The sequence below is a fragment of the Mauremys reevesii genome, linkage group 2 (genome assembly GCF_016161935.1).
Source record: "Mauremys reevesii isolate NIE-2019 linkage group 2, ASM1616193v1, whole genome shotgun sequence".
Taxonomy (NCBI): domain Eukaryota; kingdom Metazoa; phylum Chordata; order Testudines; family Geoemydidae; genus Mauremys; species Mauremys reevesii.
The window spans coordinates 213,924,108-213,947,039 of record NC_052624.1 but is presented as its reverse complement, the minus strand read 5'-3'; the positions used below and the strand labels follow the sequence as shown (position 1 = coordinate 213,947,039).

Genomic DNA, 22,932 nt, shown 5'->3' with positions numbered 1-22,932 from the left:
GAACAGTGTCCATATTCTCCACAACCAATCTCCACTGCAAGAGAGGACTCATTCCAAGGACAAATCTATTTGACCATATACACATATTGCCTGAGTCCCACGACAAAATCAACACAAGTACCTTGTAGTGTACAGGATGCCCTATAGCTGCACAAAATTCCCAGTGGAATGAGTGTTGCTACCAAACCTGGTAAAAAGGGATAGTGACAGAGACTTTTCCAACATGATGATCAGGACTTTATGTCTATCATGACAAACACGGTGTTCTACCAACAGGTCATCAGGCCCATGCACATGGCCACACACAGTGATATAATGCACTTAATTTAGGAGAGCCTTCCCTTTTAAAGCTGTGTCTCCTTTTTTAGTAATGTGAGATACTATTGTCAGATCATACAATGTATTACTTTCTGGGTTAATTGTGCTTGGACATATAATTTTGTATTTAAGAAATATATGTCGTACTGCAGAGCAGCTGTGTAGAAATAATTATTAATAGTTTTATAAATAAATAGGAGAAAGAAATAATGGACCTGAACTACTGGTTTGACCAATTCCTCCACTTCTCTCATGCCCACATGAGGTGGGCCATCTATGCCAGTCCATATTCAGAGGCTCATGGATCCCACATTTCCATAACTTCCTGCTGATGATCAATGACCAAACACTAGACCATGAATCAGAGAGGCTGGTAGGACCCTAAAACCATTTGCCATCCAGAGTCATTGATGCACCAGCCCCTTCACATGACAATATCACCATAAATCACAATGACATTAGTGGGAAAAGACAAATCTGAATTTCATCATCTAAGGTCAGATCTGACCTTAGAACCTACACTATGGCAGTGAGTGATGCTAAGACAGACTTCACTTCCACTATAGTTTCTGCAAAGTCTCTGCCTATGTAGCTGCTTAAGACAGCAGATTGCCTAAAGTACTTAGACTACTATTTCCCAATTTCAGATCTGAACATTTTCAGCTTCTTGGAATAACCAGCCCACTTCACAGGAAATACTGACTATAGGCGAGACATTTTCTCCAAGCCCTGTTGAAGCAGTATTTAGAGTAGAAGGAGTAAAGCACATCAATTGTCCTGACTGATTTTGGGCTTGTCTCACATGCACAAGTTCAGTGTGTGCAGGAGGAAATCTGTGCCACCATAGTCAAATTAGATCCTTACTCTCTGATTAGTGACTTAGGGCCACTACTGACAAAGTACCAATAACTCAATTAGGGAGAGCAATTTACTAGCATTTCTAAAAAAAACAGATGACAGCCTGACCCAGGGGTCGGCAACCTTTCAGAAGTGGTGTGCAGAGTCTTCGTTTATTCACTCTGATGTAAGGTTTTGCGTGCCAGTAATAAATTTTAATGTTTTTAGAAGGTCTCTTTCTATAAGTCTATAACATATAACTAAACTATTGTTGTATGTAAAGTAAATAAGGTTTTTAAAATATTTTAAAAGCTTCATTTAAAATTAAATTAAAATGCAGAGCCCCCAGACCAGTGGCCAGGACCCGGGCAGTGAGAGTGCTGCTGAAAATCAGCTTGCGTGCGCCTTCGGCACGTGTGCCATACATTGCCTATCCCTGGTCTGAGCTGTACTTAAGAAGATCATTGCCAGTGAGTGATGGTTTATTAGCTAATTAATTTATTATCACCCTTTACTACTTCTACTACCATAATGCCCAAGGTTCTCCCAAGTCAGGATTAGGGTTCCACTGTACTGTACAAACACATAAGTAGAAACTTCTTTGTCTCAGAGAGCTCACAAGCTAGATGAAGAAAAGATGTCTGCAAGATGCACCTCTTTCCAATGCAAGGGAAGTGAGCATAACAGTAATGGGCTCATGAGGTTGAATAGACAAGCTGTGCTATTTTTAAACAAAAGAAGAGATTAATGGATCTCTACAGGCCATCCATCTAGTCAAAACCAGCTGGCAGTTCTACCACAGGCATCATACTACAGATGGGTCTTGAGGAGGACAGTACTTGCTTTGTGGATGAGAAAGAGAGCATTCTACACGTAAGTGGCAGTTTAAAGTAAAGTGAAAAAGTGCTTATGAAGCATTGGTGAAGTAGAGGGGACTGCCACAATGCAGTCACATAATTGTGATGGACACTGAGGGCACATATTTTTAAGCCTCTAAAGTAGCATATAGAAAACGAGTACTGGATGTGTTAAAATGATCATTTCATGCACAAATTACTCATTTAACATGTGCAATTGCTTGTTTTCCAAGTACAAAATTCATGTATAAGTGCACAACGTACCAAAGTTATATGCTACAAGACTAGAAAAGCTCCCTGTCAGGTCTCAATACTATATTCAGATACAAACCTTAATTCTTCCTTAAAACTGATTAAATAGCCTATTAAAAAGTAATATACTACTGTTGCCTGCTCCATACATCCCATCACAGTCCTTTGCCTATAAAACTGCCATCCATTACACTACTGTTAAAAAACAGCAAACGCTTACTCTCATCGCTCCTCTGACCAGTTGCTAAATCTCCTTGTTGTAAGAAAGGTACTTGAGAAGGTAGTTGCATTCCACTTTCATGCCCATTTGCTTCATTATTGATTTCAACTTCTCAGTCTACCTTCCAGTCAAGTCACTGTACCCAACTTGTTCTTGTCAGGCTATATAACAATCTGCTTTACAATGCAATTCACTAAAGCTATTGAATCATCTCAGAAGCACCCAATAGTCTGGACCATATAATATTTAGAAAATATTATCGTCTCAGTAAGACACTATTCTGGCTTTGTTTAAACACTACTTGGATCATCACACTTTACCCCCTAAATTGCAAAAGTGCACGCCCTCAAACGCAACCTGTTGTTCCTCAGAATTCCATCTTGCCCCTCTCTCTCTCTCTTACACAAGAGATTTTTCTCAACTTTATACCCTTCATAATGGCGGTTCACTATCCAACAGGCTGAGAATGGGTGCGATGGACCCTGCTTATGGTATGACAATACCTCTCATTCTATGGCTGGAGAGGGCCACTGAAGAGCAAGGTGAGATATTTCCTGTGCCAGAGCCTGGGAGTATTGCCTTACTGCTAGACTGGGAAGCAAGAAACTAACATTGGGAATTGAATCTCAGATCTCAAGCATGGCTGTGTAGAGCATTATGATTAGTTCACCTGTTCTTTTAAAAATAAATATGCCGCCAGTGCAACAGAACACGGCATTCATTATGCAAACAGAACCTAAATATTTCAAGCTCTATATTTGCTCCTGCCAGTCTCTGTGCTGTTTAACAATCAGACTGACATTCAGTCTTCAGAAATTCCTAACCAGCTTTGCCTCAATTGCTTTAAGACTGAGCTCTGTACAGTAATGCAGAGCAATGATCTTCCCTGTCTTTCACTTTGGTCAAATCTCCCGAGAGCCAGTTCTGTCAGGGAGCTCTCCATATTAAAGCACGGGATAGCTACTACAAAACTTTACATTTTATCCATCTAAAAAGTATCTTCAGCATAAGACACCTGCAGGCTAAGAAGGAGTTGGAGAATCAATCCCATGATTTTCTAACTAGTATATGAAATAACTGCAATATTCTGTATCTCACCTCTCTATAGTTTGCCACTCTGCCACTGATACTATACCCATTCCGGGGTCCCAGAATGAAACAAATGGAAGCAGATGACTAGGACACAGTCATGATTGGCAAGCCTGAAATAGTGGTTTTTATTTTAAATTGCTCTACTTGCCCCTGAAAATCTATCAGTTCTCCAAAACAATGGTTGCAATAGTGATAAAATACCAATGTTCCTGCTAAAGAACCTACCAACAGCAAAGGTATTGGATTTCTCTGTAGGTAAGAACATAGGGTTGGTAATACCAGATTAGACCAGTGGTCCATCAAGTCTGGTATCACGTTCTTGACAAGCGGCAAGAATCAGACTGCTCATTCTTCAGAGGAATGTGCAAGAGACCTCACAAAGGCCAATTATTAGACAAGCTATGATAGAGGGAGGTTTCTTTCTAATGCCAGGAATTAACTGGCATATGCCTAGAAGTATGAGGGTTTTTAACCTCTTAAAAATATATTACGCCCATTTAACGTCACTGTAGATGTTGTTAGTCATAAGTATCTATTTTTTTTTAAATGAAAGCTGATAAATGCTTGGTTTCAATACCATCTTGTGGTATGGCAGGGAGTTCCATGTATTAGTTGTGTAAAAATACAGTACTTAATTTTTATAAATTTTACATTTGTTGCCTTTTAAATTTCATTGGATTCTGGCATTATAAAAAAGATTGAAGAGGAGCTTTTGATTTACCTTCCCTACACTGTTCATTATTTTACATTTTTCTATCATGTCATCACTTATTTCTCTCCTCTCAAATGACATTCCCATCTTATTCTCTTTCCATAAAAGTTATTTACTTATTCCCATAATACCAGAACTAGGGGTCACCAAATGAAATTAATAGGCAGCAGGTTTAAAACAAATAAAAGGAAGTTCTTCTTCACGCAGCGCACAGTCAACTTGTGGAACTCCTTACCTGAGGAGGTTGTGAAGGCTAGGACTATAACAATGTTTAAAAGGGGACTGGATAAATTCATGGTGGCTAAGTCCATAAATGGCTATTAGCTAGAATGGGTAAGAATGGTGTCCCTAGCCTCTGTTGGTCAGAGGATGGAGATGGATGGCAGGAGAGAGATCACTTGATCATTACCTGTTAGGTTCACTCCCTCTGGGGCACCTGGCATTGGCCACTGTCGGTAGACAGATACTGGGCTAGATAGACCTTTGGTCTGACCCGGTACAGCCATTCTTATGTTCTTATGTTCATACCTCTCACTGCTTCTGTTGCCCTACGCTGGACCAGGGTGGATAAAAATCAATGATTAAAAAAAACAAAAAACATTTTAAAATCGGATTTTTTTGATAAAGTGCTTTTTGAGGAGAAAACCTATCTAAAGATAGTTTTAATTAAGATACATTATTGCTCAAAGATATCTCATCATGGAATAGGGATTATAATTCTAATTCTATAGTATGAGACAATATATTCATGTAATGTTTAAGAAAAGTTTTCTAAATGAGTTCCAATAGCTCATAGATTAGGGACCCAATCTTATGGGGCTCCAGAGGCTTCTGTATAGATTACTTAGATTAACCTTTCTATCTACCCAACGGGTCTGTCTAGAAGATACCATCAGAGATGCTTGGTTTTGCAGTTCTCAAATAGTGGATTTGTATCTCTGGAGATAACATGCTTGTTAACAAGAAACATGTTTTAAAATAAATAAATAATATATAGAGGTGAGAAAATAACAGACCTCAACCCTGTTGTCCCACTGCAAATTTGTGTACGCAGAGTCACAATGGGTAACTCAATGGGTAGAATGGGTAAGAATGGTGTCCCTAGCCTCTGTTGGTGGTGGAATAGATCTGGATAAAGAGAAGAAATCTGGAGATAAATGTGACAAGTGAGGGACAGGCAATAGAAACAAAAGTGAAATTGTTTGAGAAGCATATTCCAGAAGTTTTGAGGTCTTTCTAAGTGTACTCTTCATTGATTTGAGATCTTCCATATCATTCTCTCACTAGAAGGGAAAAGCTAGAATGGAAGCAGGCCATAAAAGAGACCCAGTTTGGGAATATGTTAATGAAGTTCCTTTATCTGTGGGTAAGACAGGCATACGTGCAAAATGCAAACAGTGTAACAAAGAAATGCAAGGCCTGGTTGCCCAAATGAAACAACATCATGAGAAGTGTTCCTTCTCAGGAGGAAGCTGCGTTGATGCATTTTAAATGCAGTTGTGATAAAATATAAATAGTTGAAATCAACAGATCTTCCTTTTACAATTTCACCTTTAAAGTAGTACCGAGTGTCAGTGAATGCAATGCGTAATACTAAATGAGCAGTATGGTAATAATAATTAAATAACTGCATTGACTTATTTTGTTTAGGAGAATCTATCCTCAACATACGGGATTCTGAAGACTATCCACCTTCAAGATCACCATCATTTTCTATAGTTTCAGAGTTATTTCTGCTATCTAGTTTTTGAGATGGGATGACCAGAACTGAATACAATATTGAAGATGGCTTATTATCAATCTATATAATGGCACAATACTTGCAGCAGCATCTCTCTCTGTATATACAACTTAACATTTTGTTTGCTTTTCTGTTCATTGAACAGATGTCTTTACTGAGCTGTCCACAATATCGGCTAGAGCATTTTTTCTAAGCTATCTCAGAAACCACCACTGAGTATTTCAAATCATTTTTTCCAGCATACCTCACCTTACACTTATCTACATTGAATTTCATATGACAATCATGCCCAACTGTCCCTCTCAGCCAGGGCCTTCAGTAGCTTCTTTTCTCGTACTCTGCTAACCTACATAACTGTGTCATCAGCAAATTTTGCCAACAAAACTGCTTTTCTGGATTTTTTAATATATTAAACATCCATCCTTGCCTGAATCCCTGGAGCACCCCAGTATTTATCCTCACAGTGCTTGTGGTCATTGTACATTTATATAGGCCTAACCTCTTACTCTGTCTCCTTACTCTGTGCTGTTAGTAGACAAGATATTTAAATTTATAAACGGGTTTTGTTCATGTAGACTTGGAGCCCATTCCTGAAAAACCACCCCTTATAAAAGTACTGAATGCCTGCGATGCCCATTTAAGCCTCTGAGTGTTGCACACACTAAGCACCTTGCAGAATCAGACCTCCCAAGAGCAGGGCTCCTGTACTGGTTGATGCGGAGCTATGCTGATAACCTGCTTCTTTCAGGACATGATGTAGTTCATGCCAGGGCTGCTGTAATAGCCCTTGAGGACATTTATTGGGTGAGGGTTTCCCATGGGACACCGATCAACATCACAGAACACATGCAAGCAAACTAAACAAACATCACAGAACACATGCAAGGAAATCCAAAATGAGTTTATGATAACCCAGCTACTATGGGCAAAAATGGAGTCCTTACAGTGAGATTCTTTAACCTGCCCCCATGTGAAGTACAAAACCTTCAGAAGGCACTTTCTGCCATAAGCCTCTTTATCTTAAGTCAGAGTGAGCAAACTACGGCCCACGGGTCATATCCAGCCTGCAAACCGTTTTAAGCCAGCCCATGAGCTGCACCAGCAGCTCGGCACCACTCCAGCACTCTGGCCGGGGCGGGGTTGCACCACGCGGCTCAGCCCTGCTCCATCCGGGGCGGGGCTGCACCATGAGACTCCCGGAAGCCGGCATGGCCCTGCTCCAGCACCTACATGCTCCAATGGGAGCTGCAGGGGTGGTGCCCGAGGATGGGGCAGCAAGCAGAGCCACCTGGCCACGCCTCCGCGTAGAAGCCAGAGAAGGGACATACCACTGCTTCCGGGAGCTGCTTGAGGTAAGTGCCGCTCGGAGCCTATACTCCCTGAGCCTCTCCCCATGCCCCTGCCCTGATCCCCCTCCCACTCTCCAAACCCCTTGATCCCAGCCCGGAGCACCCTCCTGCGCCCTAAACCTTTCATCCCCAGCCCTACCCCAGAGCCCACACCACCAGCTGGAACCTGCACCCCTTCCTGCACCCCTGCCCCAGCCCTGATCCCCCTCCCGCCCTCTGAACTCCTCGGTCTCAGCCTAGAGCACCCTCCTGCACCCCGAACTCCTCATCTCCAGCCCCACCCCAGAGCCTGCACTCCCTCCTGCACCTCAGACCCAGTTTTGTGAGCATTCATGGCCAGCCATATAATTTCTATTCCCTGATGTGGCCCTCGGGCCAAAAAGTTTGCCCACTTCTGTCCTAAGTAATAGGTGGGCAATGTTCATGGGATTTTATTCTGAGTCATCCTCTCACCATGCCCAGAGACCAAATTAATATACCAAGTGCCTTTTGGTAGAAGGGTGGTTTAGCCAATCCCAGTCTTCACAGTGTATCACTTCAAAGCAAAGTAGCTAGAGTTAGTAGGGAAAGAAAATGCAAATCACATAGAAGAGAAAAAAATAAAATTAAAAAGTAATGAAGCCCCTTCTCCAGTCTACATCCTTGCTCACAAGAATGGTGCAAACATATGGCAACAACAGGCATTTGTATACAGATCAAACGCAGCTGGTAGAGCCAAGTTTAGACCCACCAATCTTGCCAGTGCCCTTTTGAAATTCATTCATCATGCAACTTCACTATGACACTTCACTGTCTCCATCATCAATCGTTTGCTATTTTAAAAAAATGAATAATGCATCCTATTAAAATAAGCAGAGAAAGAAAGAGCTAAGTACATATGTAGATGAGCTAAGTACATATGTAGATGAGCAATAAAAATGGGGAATAAACAATAAAGGAGCAGAAAATTATGAAGTATAACAAAAACACACACTTCAGGTTTTCAAGGACTCAGATGGTGGAAATGAGAGAGATATGATGGCAGCTGGAAACTACAGAACATTTTATAAACAGTGAGACTTGCCAAAAACAGAGACAGAAGGGCAGAAACTTGTATTTCGTTTACTGAAGATAAGAATGTTAGGAGAGGTTAATTTGAAACACAGAAGCGAAGCTGTGTGTAGTTATATATACACACAAACACGTGGGTTTTTATGATACAGAGAAAATAGTCTGGGAATTTGAAGATAAACCTATCTTTTCTAGAGACTGTCAAAATATATTTAATAAGTATTGTTAGTCTCAGAAGGAGAGGGAAGTTCTGAGTTTCAAAAAAAGATAATGAGGAATCAGAGGGTTACACAAACCGAACATATGGAAATGTGTGACTAATCAGGACATTTCTTTGACAATAAAGCACACTACATTAAAACTGAAGAGTGCAAGAATGCCAAAACAGATACAGACTCAGAACGAAGGTAGTTGCCACTAATCATACTATATGCAAATCTATGCAGATGACTCTTTACTACGCTCAGAACTCAGTATCTTTTTGCTCACAAACATAGCCAACCTCAACTTTGCATTTCATCTAGATGCCAAGAAAAAAAACAATTGCAAATTATGCCTCAGAACTCTGACATTCTGGTGTAACAATAATCTGAATATTACTGTTTACTCAGTAACAATGTCTCTTACAGTGGTCTCAGCCTTCAGCCACAGTTTATTCAGCCCAGAATATGGTTATTATCTCATAGGCAGAACAGGAAGCAACCCCAAGTGAGCATCAACATAAAACAAGAAAAATGGGCTGCATCTGTATATGGAAGAGACAGATAGAGTCTAGAGATAATGCTAAATATATTACTTGACCTAAAAATCTAAATCCGAAGGGGAGATCTAGAAAGAAAACTAAGGAAAAGCTTCTGCTAGAAAATTGTTTGTTCCACAAGATCTATAATGCAGCAAAACAAAATGGTAAGAGTGTTTTACAGAATTTAAAAAAAAATTGACAAAAAAATTGACAAAACAAAGGTACTCTTTCCCTCCCCCCCACTACTAATGTAGGAAATAACCAAGACAGACCACAGAAGTACAAACATATATTTTCAAAGTGAAATGTGATTTGGTTAATTTAGACCTTGTCTAAATCAAGCAGTCAACTGGGATAGCTATATTCATTCTAATACACTGTAGTGTCAAAAGCGACAATGGAATCCAACCTGGCTGAGATGCAAGAAGCTAAATGAAGAATTAAAACAGAATAATAAATCTGGAAAAAGGAAAAGATAAAGCAAGTTTCAGAAGCGAGCTACAACAAATTAAAAGAAAAAAAGAACATCTGAAACAAACAGCATCTTTTAATTGCATACATATTAAACAAGTACAACTAAATTTATTTTCATATAGCATCTGTCATACAAGTATCACTACCAAATGCTTCAGAACAAGTTACAAAGTTGAGACATTTATAAAGATCATAATACAATGAGGAAAGTTAAAAGACACCCTCCACCCCAAAAAATAACGGCGAGGTGAAGAAGATCAGCTGTAGGCTGTGATTAGCAAAAGCATGAATGAAGAGCAGCCTTTTTAATAGGCTTTGAGAATTTGAAAAGATGAGAAATAGTGCAGTCATCAAGGAAGACAGAGGAGGAAAGGAGTTGGTGGAGGGGGAAAAATAAGTGTAAAGAAGCAGATGCCTTTATGACTACCTGCTAATAAAACATGTATACCTCTCCCCATGAAAAATAGAATTGTAGAGTATTACAGATAAACATCTTAAACAAGTAAACAATAATTTCACATGACACTGTAGTGATTTTAAGTTAAATAGGAAAAGTGAGTCTTTTACAAAATTCTTAAAAATAAAAATGCTTTACTGTGAATACCTTGCACACTGGCCAGATGCAAATATTTAGTCATGCATATAAAAGCCTGATTGCAGGGGTTCAAAATGGAAATATTGTCTCAACTCCAGCTACAAAAACATCCCAAATCCTATGCTATCATTCACCCAATGCCGAGAGAATAATGGTAATATCCTGCACTTCTAAAGCACTTTTCATCTGGCAATCTCAAATATTTTACAAATAATAATTAGACCTACAACACCCGTGTTTATAAAACTACAGATGGAAAGCACAGACAAAGCAATTAAGTGACTCATCCTATGTCACACTGAGAATCAATGGCAGAATTTGGAATAGTAGTCTGAAGTCCTGCTCCGTGGTCTCTTACTCTAACCATTAGATCACATTGCCTCCCTACGTATAAGGATAAGGAGATTGTGTCCCCATAGGAAAAGAGAAAAATGACACAGAAAACATGAGGTCAACAATCCAGAAGAAAAAGGAGTAGACACAAAAAAGGAAATTATTTAAAAAAATAAAGTAGCATTCGACAAAGATTTTAAAAAAATAAACAGACGGACTGCAATTTTCAGTTAAAAATACATTGGGGGGGGCTAATCAGGGGAGAGAACAATAAAGGAGATACAACAGTAAATGCTGTTTTCCCCCACACCCAACCATTTATTGTAACATACCATATTTTTAGTATGAGAGGAGGAAGGGTGGCTAGGAAAGAGGTAGGGGTTTGTTTGGCTCCATCATCCACCAAAATCATCCTGCTTATAACGCCCTGCATGTGTCTAAACCAAGAATTTTAGGGTATTGTTCATCCATCAATCTAGCCCACTGGTTATCAACCCGTGGCCTGCAGGCCGCTTGCAGTCCAATCAGCACACAACTGCGGCCTGGGGACATCCTCAGGGCTATACAGATAGTATAGCAGTGGATGTGGTATACCTAGACTTTAGTAAGGCATTTGATACAGTCTCACATGATATGCTTATCAATAAACTAGGCAAATACAATTTAGATGGGGCTACTATAAGGTGGGTGCATAACTGGCTGGATAACCATACTCAGAGAGTAGCTATAAATGGTTCCCAATCCTGCTGGAAAGGTATAACAAGTGGGATTTTGCAGGGGTCGGTTTTGGGACCGGCTCTGTTCAGTATCTTCATCAACGACTTAGATATTGGCATAGAAAGTACACTTATTTCTAAATACGCTTATTTCCAAACTGGGAGGCATTGCAAATGCTTTGGCGGATAGGGTCATAATTCAAAATGATCTGGACAAATTGGAGAAATGGTCTGAGGTAAACAGGATGAAGTTTAATAAAGACAAATGCAAAGTGCTCCACTTAGGAAGAAACAATCAGTTTCACACATACAGAATGGGAAGAGACTGTCTAGGAAGGAGTACGGCAGCGAGGGATCTGGGGGTTATAGTGGACCACAAGCTAAATATGAGTCAACAGTGTGATGCTGTTGCAAAAAAAGCAAACATGATTCTGGGATGCATTAACAGGTATGTTGTGAGCAAGACACGAGAAGTCATTCTTCCGCTCTACTCTGCGCTGGTTAGGCCTCAAATGGAGTATTGTGTCCACTTCTGGGCACCGCACTCCAAGAAAGATGTGGAGAAATTGAAGAGGGTCCAGAGAAGAGCAACAAGAATGATTAAAGGTCTAGAGAACATGACCTATCAAGGAAGGCTGAAAGAATTGGGTTTGTTTAGTTTGGAAAAGAGAAGACTGAGAGGGGACATGATAGCAGTTTTCAGGTATCTAAAAGGGTGTCATAAGGAGGAGGGAGAAAACTTGTTCATTTTAGCCCCTAAGGATAGGACAAGAAGCAATGGGCTTAAACTGCAGCAAGGGAGGTTTAGGTTGGACATTAGGAAAAAGTTCCTAACTGTCAGGGTGGTTAAACACTGGAATAAATTGCCTAGGGAGATTGTGGAATCTCCATCTCTGGAGATATTTAAGAGTAGGTTAGATAAATGTCTATCAGGGATGGTCTAGACAGTATTTGGACCTGCCATGAGGGCAGGGGACTGGACTCAATGACCTCTTGAGGTCCCTTACAGTCCTAGAATCTATGAATCTATATATATTGTGTGGATGTGGCCCACATAACAGAGAGCTGCACATGCGTCCCACAAAGATAAGTAGGTTGAGAACCAATGATCTAACCCCAATGCTGCTCCACCAATGGTGACAGTGTTATGTAGAGTAGCTTTCGCTGTTCTGGTACTAGCATGTTGTTGAGACTTGACATCTGTTTTAATTTGCAGTTATACAGTGCTCCACTCCACTACTTGCTACTCCTGTGGTACTAGTGCATTGTGTGGACCTATACCACAGTTCCCAGCAGGGGTCCCTTAAGAGGGTGATTGTAGGAGGAGCATCTCTCAGTTAGAAAAGTGTTGTATCAATTTTTTCTTTAAACATGAAATTAATATTTTCCAATGTAAATAATAATATATTTTGTAAAATTAAATTGACTCAATGTTCCATATAAAAATCCTTATTTTTTAAACAAGAAAAAAAAAGTTACTCACCTTTTGTAATTGTTGTTCTTCAAGATGCATTGTTCATGTCCATTCCATTGTAGGTGTGTGTGCTTGCCACACCTGGAAGTTTTTACCCTCAGCAGTACCCGTAGGGAACCGGCTCTGGCGCGCTCTGGAGAGGTTCGCATATGCGCTGGTATAATGCGCGCTGACGGCCCCCTCCCTCCAACAGTTCCCTCTTGCCAGAAGTCCGATAGAGGGGAAGGAGCATGGGTCATGGAATGGACATGAGCAACACATCTTGAAGAACAACAATTATGAAAGGTAACTGTTTTTTCTTCTTTAAGTGCTTGCTCATGTCCAGTCCATTGTAGGTGAGTTCCAAGCAGTACCTTCGGAGGCAGGTAGCAGTTCATGAATGCGTCATTTGCAACACAGCTGTGCCAAATCCAGCGTCATCTCTGGCTTGCTGCGTGATGGCGTAATGTGTCTTGAAGATGTGTACTGACGACCATGTTGTGGCTTTTCAGATGTCCTGGTTGGGAACATGGGCCAGTAACGCAGCCGATGACGCCTGAGCCCTTGTGGAATGAGCAGTTATTAATGGTGGAGGCACCAACTGTGCCAATTTGTAACAGGTATGGATGCAGATAGTTATCCAGTATAAAATCCTCTGAGCCAACATTGGAAAGTCATTCATTCTCTCAGCCACTGCAACAAAGAGATGAGTTGATCTAAGGAAGGGCTTACTACGCTCAAGGTAGAAAGCCAGGGCACGTGTGACATCTAGGGTGTGTAGACGCCTTTTCTCATTGTATCTGTGGGGCTTTGGACAGAAACTGGGAGGAAGTTGTACTAGTTGACATGGAAGTGCAACATCATCTTTGGCAGGAAGGCAGAATGGGGACGCAGTTGGACTTTATCCTTGTAGAACACCATGTAACGGAGCTCCGACATAAGAGCTTTAATCTCGGAGACTTGCCTTGCTGAGGTAACAGATAGAAGGAATGCGACCTTCCACGACAGGTGCGAGAGACAGAAAGATGACAGAGGCTTGAAAGGAGGACCGATGAGCCTGGAGAAGACCAGGCTGAGATTCCATTGGTGAACCAGATCCTGGACCAGAGGAAACAGTCTCTCAAGGTCCTTCAAGAACCTGATCGTTGTCACATGTGAGAATACCGATTTACCGTGGACATGAGGGTGGAAGGCCAATATGGCCACCAAGTGCACTTTGACTGATAAAAAGGCCAGGCCCTCGTGCTTTAAATGCAGGAGGTAATCCAGGATGGATTACAGAGATGCGCTGACTGGAGAGATATTCCGCTTTGACGTCCAGCAGGAAAAGTGCTTCCACTTTGCAAGGTAGGTAGCCCTAGAGGAGGGCTTTCTGCTTTCCAGAAAAACCTGCTAGACCTGAGTGGAGCAGGCCTGCTCCTCAGAGTTCAGTCATGCAGCATCCACACTGTGAGGTGGAAAGAGGTGAGATTCAGGTGCAGCAACCGCCCTCCGTGATCCTGAGAGCAGGTCCAGATGGTCAGGAAGAGGCCATAGGGCTGCTACTGCTAAGTCCATGAGCATGCCAAACCAATGCTGATGAAGTGCCTTGTCTTTCTTGATCTTGGAAAGGACCCTGCTGATCAGTGGGATTGGCAGGAAGGCATACATCAGAGTGCCCGACCATGACAGGAGAAAGGTATCGGATAGCGAGCTGCTGTCAAGGTCTTGCAGAGAACAGAACTGGTGGCATTTTCTGTTTTGCCTGGTGGCGAAGAAGTCCACTTGGGAAGCTCCCCACCTCTGGAAGAGCATCTTGATGACTTCCGAGTGGGGGAACCACTCATCATGAGAGAAGAAGGACCTGCTGAGGTGATCCACCATCATGTTCCGAACACTGGAGAGATGGGAGGCTTCCAGGTGAATCGCATGCTGGATGCGGAAGTCCCACAGGTGAAGGGCTTCCTGACAAAGGGCTGATAACTGGGCTTACCCTGTCTGTTTATGTAGAATATAGAGGCCGTGTTGTCTGTCAGAACCTGTACCATACAACCAGACAAATGGAGAAGGAAAGAAGGAACACAGCTAAGATGTTCCTCTCTCTCTCTTCACTTACCTATGTGACTTGTCTCTCACATACCACTCTCATTGAGAGAGAGAGCACCAAGGTGTAGCACATAACTGATAACCGTCTGGAATACTGTTGGCCGTGGAGTTACAAACGGAATACACCGGAATACCGACCACCATTGGAGGAGAGTACCCAGAGGGAGGATCATGAGGGAGGATCCATCTGGCTGGGGAATAGACTAACAACAGCCACATTTGAAGGGGCCTTAGCTGCAGCCTTGCATGTCGGACGACATAGGTGCACACAGTGAGCAGGTGTGCAGTGACTTGTGTGATCAGATCCAACATCGCATCTGACGAAGTGGGTATTCACCCACGAAAGTTTATGCTCCAATACTTCTGTTAGTCGAGAAGGTGCCACAGCACTCTGTTGCTTTTTACAGATCCAGACTAACATGGCTACCCCCTGATACTTACTAGAGCAAGAGCAGCATTCAAGCCCCGACACTGGAAGTAAGAAGGAACTAAGGGAGGGAAGGGGCCAGCAGCGCCCTTATACGGCACATATGCACGCCACTCCGGGGGCGCCAAAGCCAGTCCCCTATGCATACCACTAAGGGTAAAAACTTCCAGCACCGGTGCATGTGGCAAGCACACACACCTACAACGGACTAGATATGAGCAAGCAATCAAAGAAGACACTCAAGACTGCCTGCTCTGCTCCATATAAAACAGAAAACTCATATACATAAAATGACAGAAGCTGCACTCGCTCAAAACAAAAAAAGCAATCAGAAATACAGGACGCATGGCACACTATCCAGAGTGGTTGCTTGTACTGACAGGCTATAGGAGGATAGTGCAACTTTGGCAAGACCAATTGCAATAGCACATCTTCAGTAATGAACTTACAGTCTACAGCTAACACTGTAATATTGCAGTGCCCCAGTGCAGGCTATAACCAAGCTGAGCCTTGTTCCAACCAGGAGCAATTTCAATAGTTCTGTCAAGACCTGTGCACTGCAGCAAGCACTTACCTGTGAGACATGTCACAAAGAAGCGTGAGGACAGCTTGCAACAAGGGCTTTAATAACCCTGCACAGAGTGAACAGCTTCCACAGCAGTAAGCCTGTATGTGCTAGCAAACACCGATTCACACTTTTTAACAACTGTGAATAGGTTTGCAAAGACTCAAAAAACCTGGTATTTAAACAAAATTTTCACATCATGGTGTTTGTGCGGCACCTAGCATGACATTGCCCTGATCCTGACAGGGGCCTCTACTGAAATGAAATATAAATAAATAAATAAATAAATAAACAAACAATTTTTAAAAAGCAGCAAGAGGGCTATTAACGCATTGTTCATCTTAGCTGAAATGCACTGAACTTGACAATCACCACAGTTAAGAGCTTGAGCCAACTTCTATAGTCTTTCCATTCACTTACATTTAAACAAAAAAAACCACTAGCATGGTTTTGAGAAATCTCTCACAGTTGCACTGCCACTAGCAGAACTTCACTACTGGGAGCAATAGTGGGAAGACTAGTTTAGACGGGACATGGGTATATTTTCCAACATGTCACTTAACAGTGATCTGAGCAAGTTGGAAATATGAAATTTGTCAAAATATTGTGAACACTGAAAAGCAATCAGGTGTGAAATCACTATCAAGAGATTGACTTCAATAATCATTGAGAGATAAGTATGTACTGAGATTAGGACCACTGGATCAGCAAATTAAATTTTAAGGCAGCCACTACATTGTTCTGTAGGGTAAGGTAAACATTTCAAAAGTGCCCACTTGACTTAGGACCCTAACTCACATTTTTGAAAGTGGCATAGGCATTCAAGAGCCTAAGTCCCATTAACCTGTCAACTGACTTTCAACGTATCGTATTTTTGAAAATGTACCATAAAATTAATGAAGAAACACACCCATACAAAACTGAATTTTTCCACTTTTGTAACTGCTGTGAATTGAGAAATTGTACATGAATCATGCACTATGAAACTAAATTGTACCATAAAGAAACTTGAAAAAATGCTAAGCTTTTCACACTAACCAATAAAATCAAAGGCAAAAATCAGTTAAGGAAAGAAATATACCATATGACCGTCAATTACTGGACACAATGGGGTGCCATTTTAATGGCTTTTTTAATGTGCCTAGTTGTGCCTAAGTACACAAGACATATGGCACACTTCACCCTGTACTATGAATTTTTCCTCCTAGCTTGTGTGTTTCCATCACAACTTCAAAATTATTTCAGTGTAGTTCTTGAATGGGTAAACATTTACATGAGCAATTATAATGAACAACAGAAAGCTCAGTACCTACCCAATGATAAAAAATTGAAAAAGAACAATTAAAAAAAAAGAGAGAGCATTAGTACAACTAGCTAAAAACAAATATAAATCGGGAAGGTGTCTGGGGTAAGATATCTATTATACAATAATTCCACAGAGAAAAATGTAAAATGAATCATGTGAAAACAGTACAACACAAAGGATGAATTCTGAATAGAAAGATGTCATAACACAGAAAGGTTTGTGAGGCACTGCAGAAAATGTCAAAGTCTTTGCCTGAAGAACAGATGCTGCAAAGAAAGCTGTCAAAATGATGGGTTGTACTACTAAAAAACGCAGTGTGAAAAAGAAGCTGAACTTGCTCTCTCCTAATATAGCAGGGCTGTATGTTAAAATAGTATTAAAGTATTAATAAAAATGACAAAAACAAGCTGACAGAGTGAGAGCTGCCAAACCATCTTCGTCTCACTTTGTTCTGCTCAAATATTGTAGCTGATATGTACTATACATCACCTTCTCTCAACACTGCTGAAATACTTGAGTATCTCAACCTAAGCACAGGTAATTTCAACAGAAAAAACAGGCTTAAAAAAAAAGGAAGTTACTTTCATAGATGTTCATTTGTCTTGAGCTAAGCAAAAGCAAAGAGTTTTTCAAAATGAAGTTTTGTAGGTGACTGGTCCCTAAATCACATTGCCTATTTGAAAGGAATATATGAAATCAAACTTATTTCATTTAAAAAATGATCTGCACATTTTTTCCAATAAAGCATTCAAAAGGAGTTTTAACATGGGACTTGTTCTAGATGTGAAGTGCCAACATTAACCCAATCGAGTGGGTCAATGATGTGAAACAGAAACAAAATATTCTGTAGGTAAAGTTGAGCTGAACATGACAGGATGTAACAGTGTTTTAGATCACTATTACTCGCACTGACTCCCAAGACAGGCTTCAGTTCTGGTGTCACTGATCTACAAACAAAAGTGCTTGAGGAAGGTCTTGACTCATAATAATTTTTGTTTAAGAGGAGATATTATGCAGTGTCTAATATCAAGGATTTGTTTTTATGAATCTTAAATATTCACATGCTTTTGTGAATTATTACATTATTTATGTATTTTCCTAATAGTATTTAAATGTAGAATTTTTTGCCCTACTGACTACCTAGTTCTTGCCGTGAACGGTAAGGGTGACCTGAATTCAAACCAAGAGATTTCCATTTCAGTGGCTAGGGGAGACTTACTTTCTGCCAGGCCATTTGCTATTGCTCATTTTTGTCTTAAATGCTCTGGAGCTGATAAGATCTGTTGACTAATACATGCTGGCAAGCATAGAAATATGTATCATAATAATATGTATTATTCTCTCATATATATATTATACATACATACACAGACACAGACACAGACACACACGTATACATTAAGCATCAACAACAGTAAGCACAAATATTGTAACTGATGCAGCTTAACCTAGCTCATATAATAATCTTGTTCACTTATGCTAAATCTCCCATAATTCCTTACATCTGCTAAAGTAAGCATTTGGCATAAGCAGATAAGAACCTTGTCAAAAATCAAGATACATTTGCTCTACCTTCACTGACCAGTACATGGAATGCTAGTATCCAAAACAAAGATAAGGCAGGAACTCATGGGTTGCATTTTAGTGATGTGAGGAGATATGTAATTTGTAAAATAATATAAATAATACCATCAAATGTGTAACTGGGGGGAGCACACCTTCTGTGTGAGGTGCATGCAACATTGCTGCAAAGGACAGCTCCTTGGAGTCTGGTAGCATATACCTTTTTCCTGTGCCGTATTAATAATCTGACTAACATTGATTATTAGATCCCTTGAGTATATTTCATAACAAACCAAAATATGGTCAAGCAATTGACTAAAATTTATCAACAGCTCAGAAGCCCTGGGAGCCCCACAATGCAGACTATGGGGCCCCAGACCTACCAGGTTCCCTACTCCTGAGCAGTTTGCCAAGGAGGCTGCCAATACATCAGGGACACAAATATTTTCTGGGACCAAGGCTCTGGAGCAGCCCACCAGGCAGATTGCCCCAGAGCCAGGGCTCCATTCCCTTTCACGGAGAATCTCAAAATATTTGTCCCCCCCCCCCCAATCATAGAGAAAACTAATTTCAAAATAACAAAATCCTCTGGGCAATGGAAATACATTTTTCCACCCAGCTCTAGTTCCAAATTATTTTCATGATATTTTGAACACAAAGAATGCTGCATGAGCATCTTTACTGCTGAAATAGAACCTAATCAACATGTAACTCGGAACTGTTCAAACATATAAGTTGTGAATAGCAGATGGCATTCACGCATAGATACTGTTCTAACAAACATTCTGGATGTTAAGAAGATGATGATTTTAAAATGTAGGGAACAATCATACAGTACTCAGGCAAAATTCCAGTGAGAATAGGAAAGAACACACACAACAAAAGCGTGATAGTGTCCAACCTTTTCCATGCAGGGACCCCACCCCTAAGCCTCTGTTCCCATTTAGTAACATGGGAAGGGTGGGGTGGTTGTGACTCCTCAACACCAGCTCATCCCCATATTGAGAACATCTATTCTAAAGTGCAGGATTTGGTTCTAAGCCTTTTTTGAACTATTAAACACAATTAAATCTTGAGTTAGTGGGGGGGGGGGGGGCTTGCTTAACTAAAAAAGGCTACTCACTTAAGTAATGGTTGCTAAAAATGTTTGTATAAATGCATGACAAGTTTCAGCCCAATGCCATTTAAGAAGGTGGAGTTATATAACTTAGAAAAATGGTGTTTGTGACAGAAATGACAATTGACCATTCATCATATAGTTTCTGTCTGGAGCAGTAATAAAGTGTAATTGAGCCTGCACTTACTCAACACTATATTTCATTGATCACCATACATGAAGACAAATAGTATTGATATATTGCATTTACATAGCATCTTTCATCACAGCACTTCATATAGCATATCCATATAGAACTGCTGAAATGCAGCCATCTCTAGGGAGGACGACACCAGCTAACTATTGATTGCACAATAGTATAAGGATGGGAAAAATTTAATTGCATGTAGAAATCATTAGACAAAAAGTTGTGGAAAAAATATCTGTGGAGTTTGGATTTCTCCAGCATTAGCAAGTAAGTGTACAAGTGTTCCCAGAGATGGGCAGGGAATGGGCAGGCATTTGCTTGGCTGACGTGGTCACTGGGCATTTAAAGCTTTCCTACCCCCAAACAACACAGCTTCCAAGAGAGACTGGTGAAATCAGGTGTATATGAGGGCAGTAAGAGATACTGCTCAAGTGGCTACCAGGGCTCCAATTTCCCACTTCCCCTGCAGAGAAAGGCAGGGTCACTCTAGCTTTTCTGCTCCTGGTAGCAGGTGGCCCTCTGAAACAATGACACATGGACACCCTCAGACTATGTCTGTTTAGGCCCCTCAAAATCCTTACCCCTCTCGCTCCCGGGCGGAAGGTGGGATAAAGGAATATCTTCCCTGGTATTCACTGAGTATGTACACACTTCGATCTAGAGGGTAAGCGGTGATTTGAGAAGACGCACCCACATTAGCTGTGACTGAGATAGCACACTAAAAATAGAAGTGTAATGGCTATACTCATACACATTCAGCTTGAAGTACAGACATACCCTTCCTGGTTCTGGGGTTGGAGGAGACTGAGACAAGAGCATGGCCTGTGAAAACACAGAGAGCTCAGCTCAGAAAAGCCATGCTGCTACCGGGAGTGGAAAAGAGCCTGCCAAGAGAAGTCCAGCCCTGCCTCAGTGGGAGAGATTAGGAAATCAGAAACCTGACAGGCCCTGCGTCTCACTCTTTCCCGCCTCTGGGAGGTGTATCAATGACCAGCACTCACCCCAAACAGGCAGAGGTGAGACAGTGTCCTTACTTTGATCAGCCCACTCCTGTTCGCAGCCAGGAGGATGCCTTATGGGGCACCTTTTCAGATGTCACATCAGGAAACACCCACATGTGGTATTACAACCTCTGTAAAGGTCAGGGACAGGCCCCCAGAACTTCCATCCTCCAAGAGACAAGAAACCCTGAAATGATCATTCTTCCAGCCACCAAATCTGCCCACTATTCCCAAACATGTGCCCCATGTTGGCTTTCCAAACGCATATAAAAAAAAAGAAGAGCCTGAGTTTCTGTTCAGACACGTGAAAGACAGAAAGAGGCATAGGGAAAACATGAGACTAAAGAAAAAATATTGCTGTAAGAGTATGAGGCTGATGGTGTATTCTTTTAGTAACTACTTTTCTTGGCCACGGAGTTGAGGTTAGTTTTGTGGTACTGTGCCTGTTGCACTCGTATGTATTATATCAAAGTTTATTGAAACAAGAATGAGAAGGAAATGTTTTTGAAAAAATTCTTCGTAATTTAGGGCCTAGTTCAACAAACATTCTTGTTTTTCATACCAAAAAACATGCAAACCTAAAAAAAAATCAATTTTCCATGGTACTGAGCATGAGTGCAGTTTTTATTGAATACATTATCTTAAATGAAGGTAAGGCAGTAACTCAGTACTGTGGTCCCTATCTTTTTATAATCTTTACGTTAGGAGGCTTGTAAATAATGCCAGTAGTTTTACAAATTGAAGTGTGAATGTTTAGCTCAGACTGGATTGGATAGGAAATAGGATCATATCTAACAATCTTATCTCTTCTGAATCACTAACTGAAGGCTGTTAGATAACTGAAAGCTATCAATAAAATTTTAACTGCATCGCAAATTTAAATCTAACTGGTTTTCTGCCTCATGAAAAACTGTCCTTTTTAATTTTGTTGATAGCAATTTTAAGTGCATCTGAGGAGAATGAGAATAAATAATTCTACATAACTTCTGATGCAGATCTGGCTTTTAATGTTCAACTTAAAATACTCCCTGTTGACAAAGCATATAGTTTGAAGAATCCTTAAAATATAGTATATAATTTGTTAAGATGTTGAGTCAATCAATTGTTTATATTGTTCTCGCTATCTTTCTGTTGTGTTTTTGTGGCATCTGCCATCTTCACAAAAACTGAAGAATGAGCCAAGAACCTCAAGAGCGAAAGCCATGAGTCACAACAGTTTGATCTAAGAGTTGGACTCTGTAGCTGGGGCTGTTACAGACTCAAATCCTTTGTGGACTGAGAACAGAGAGGAAATGTATGCAAATAGTCAGTGAGTTACAACGCAAAGTCCTGATTCAGCAAAGTATTTAAGCATGTAACTAACTGTAAGTAGATGCGTAGTCCCATTGAAGTCAATGAGACTATACATTCATTTAAATTAGGCAAGTGTAGCCTACATTACTATTGTTCTAAGATACAGAAAGGCTCCCCTGCCCTAAGGAGCTTACAGTCTAAAGGACAGATACAGAAAGGACAACACACTTGGGAAACCCGAACTAATAACTTGAAAAATGTATCTTCTCTTCCCATGCCCATTCCCATTATCTCCAGTGGAGCAGGTGTATGACTAGATGAAGTGAGCACTGGTGGGGCTCATGCAAGAAGTGAGTCTTTTAATAGGGATATGAATGAGATGGGAGGAGGCCTCATGCACTGGAACTGAGAATCTGTTCCAAAATAGACTGAAGTGTGGAAGAAGGCATGGAGTGAGAGAAGGTAACAAATTAAGCATTGAGCCTGATGATGTTGGCAGAGTGCAGAGGCTGAGGGGAACACAGCAAAAAATGACATGTGGGGTGAGATTGTGTGGGTCCTTGAAAGACAAGAAGTTTAAGCTTGCTATAGAAGGCAAAGGGGAGCCAGTAAAGGGATTCAACTGCTTAAGAAGGTGATCTGACCGG

General features: G+C 40.9%; 1 protein-coding gene across 22 annotated transcripts in view; it reads right to left on the bottom strand.

Moving 5' to 3' along the window:
- The window catches only part of ASXL3 (ASXL transcriptional regulator 3), a 147,649-nt gene that overhangs the window by 29,707 nt on the left and 95,010 nt on the right, over positions 1-22,932 (bottom strand). The window contains exon 10 of one of the 22 annotated variants that reach the window (XM_039524839.1): positions 4,817-4,841. The exons of the other annotated variants lie outside the window; for them this stretch is intronic. Within the exon in view, the coding sequence (XP_039380773.1) occupies positions 4,817-4,841 (25 nt within the window). The remainder of the gene's footprint in view (positions 1-4,816; positions 4,842-22,932) is intronic. 22 annotated transcript variants of the gene reach the window in all.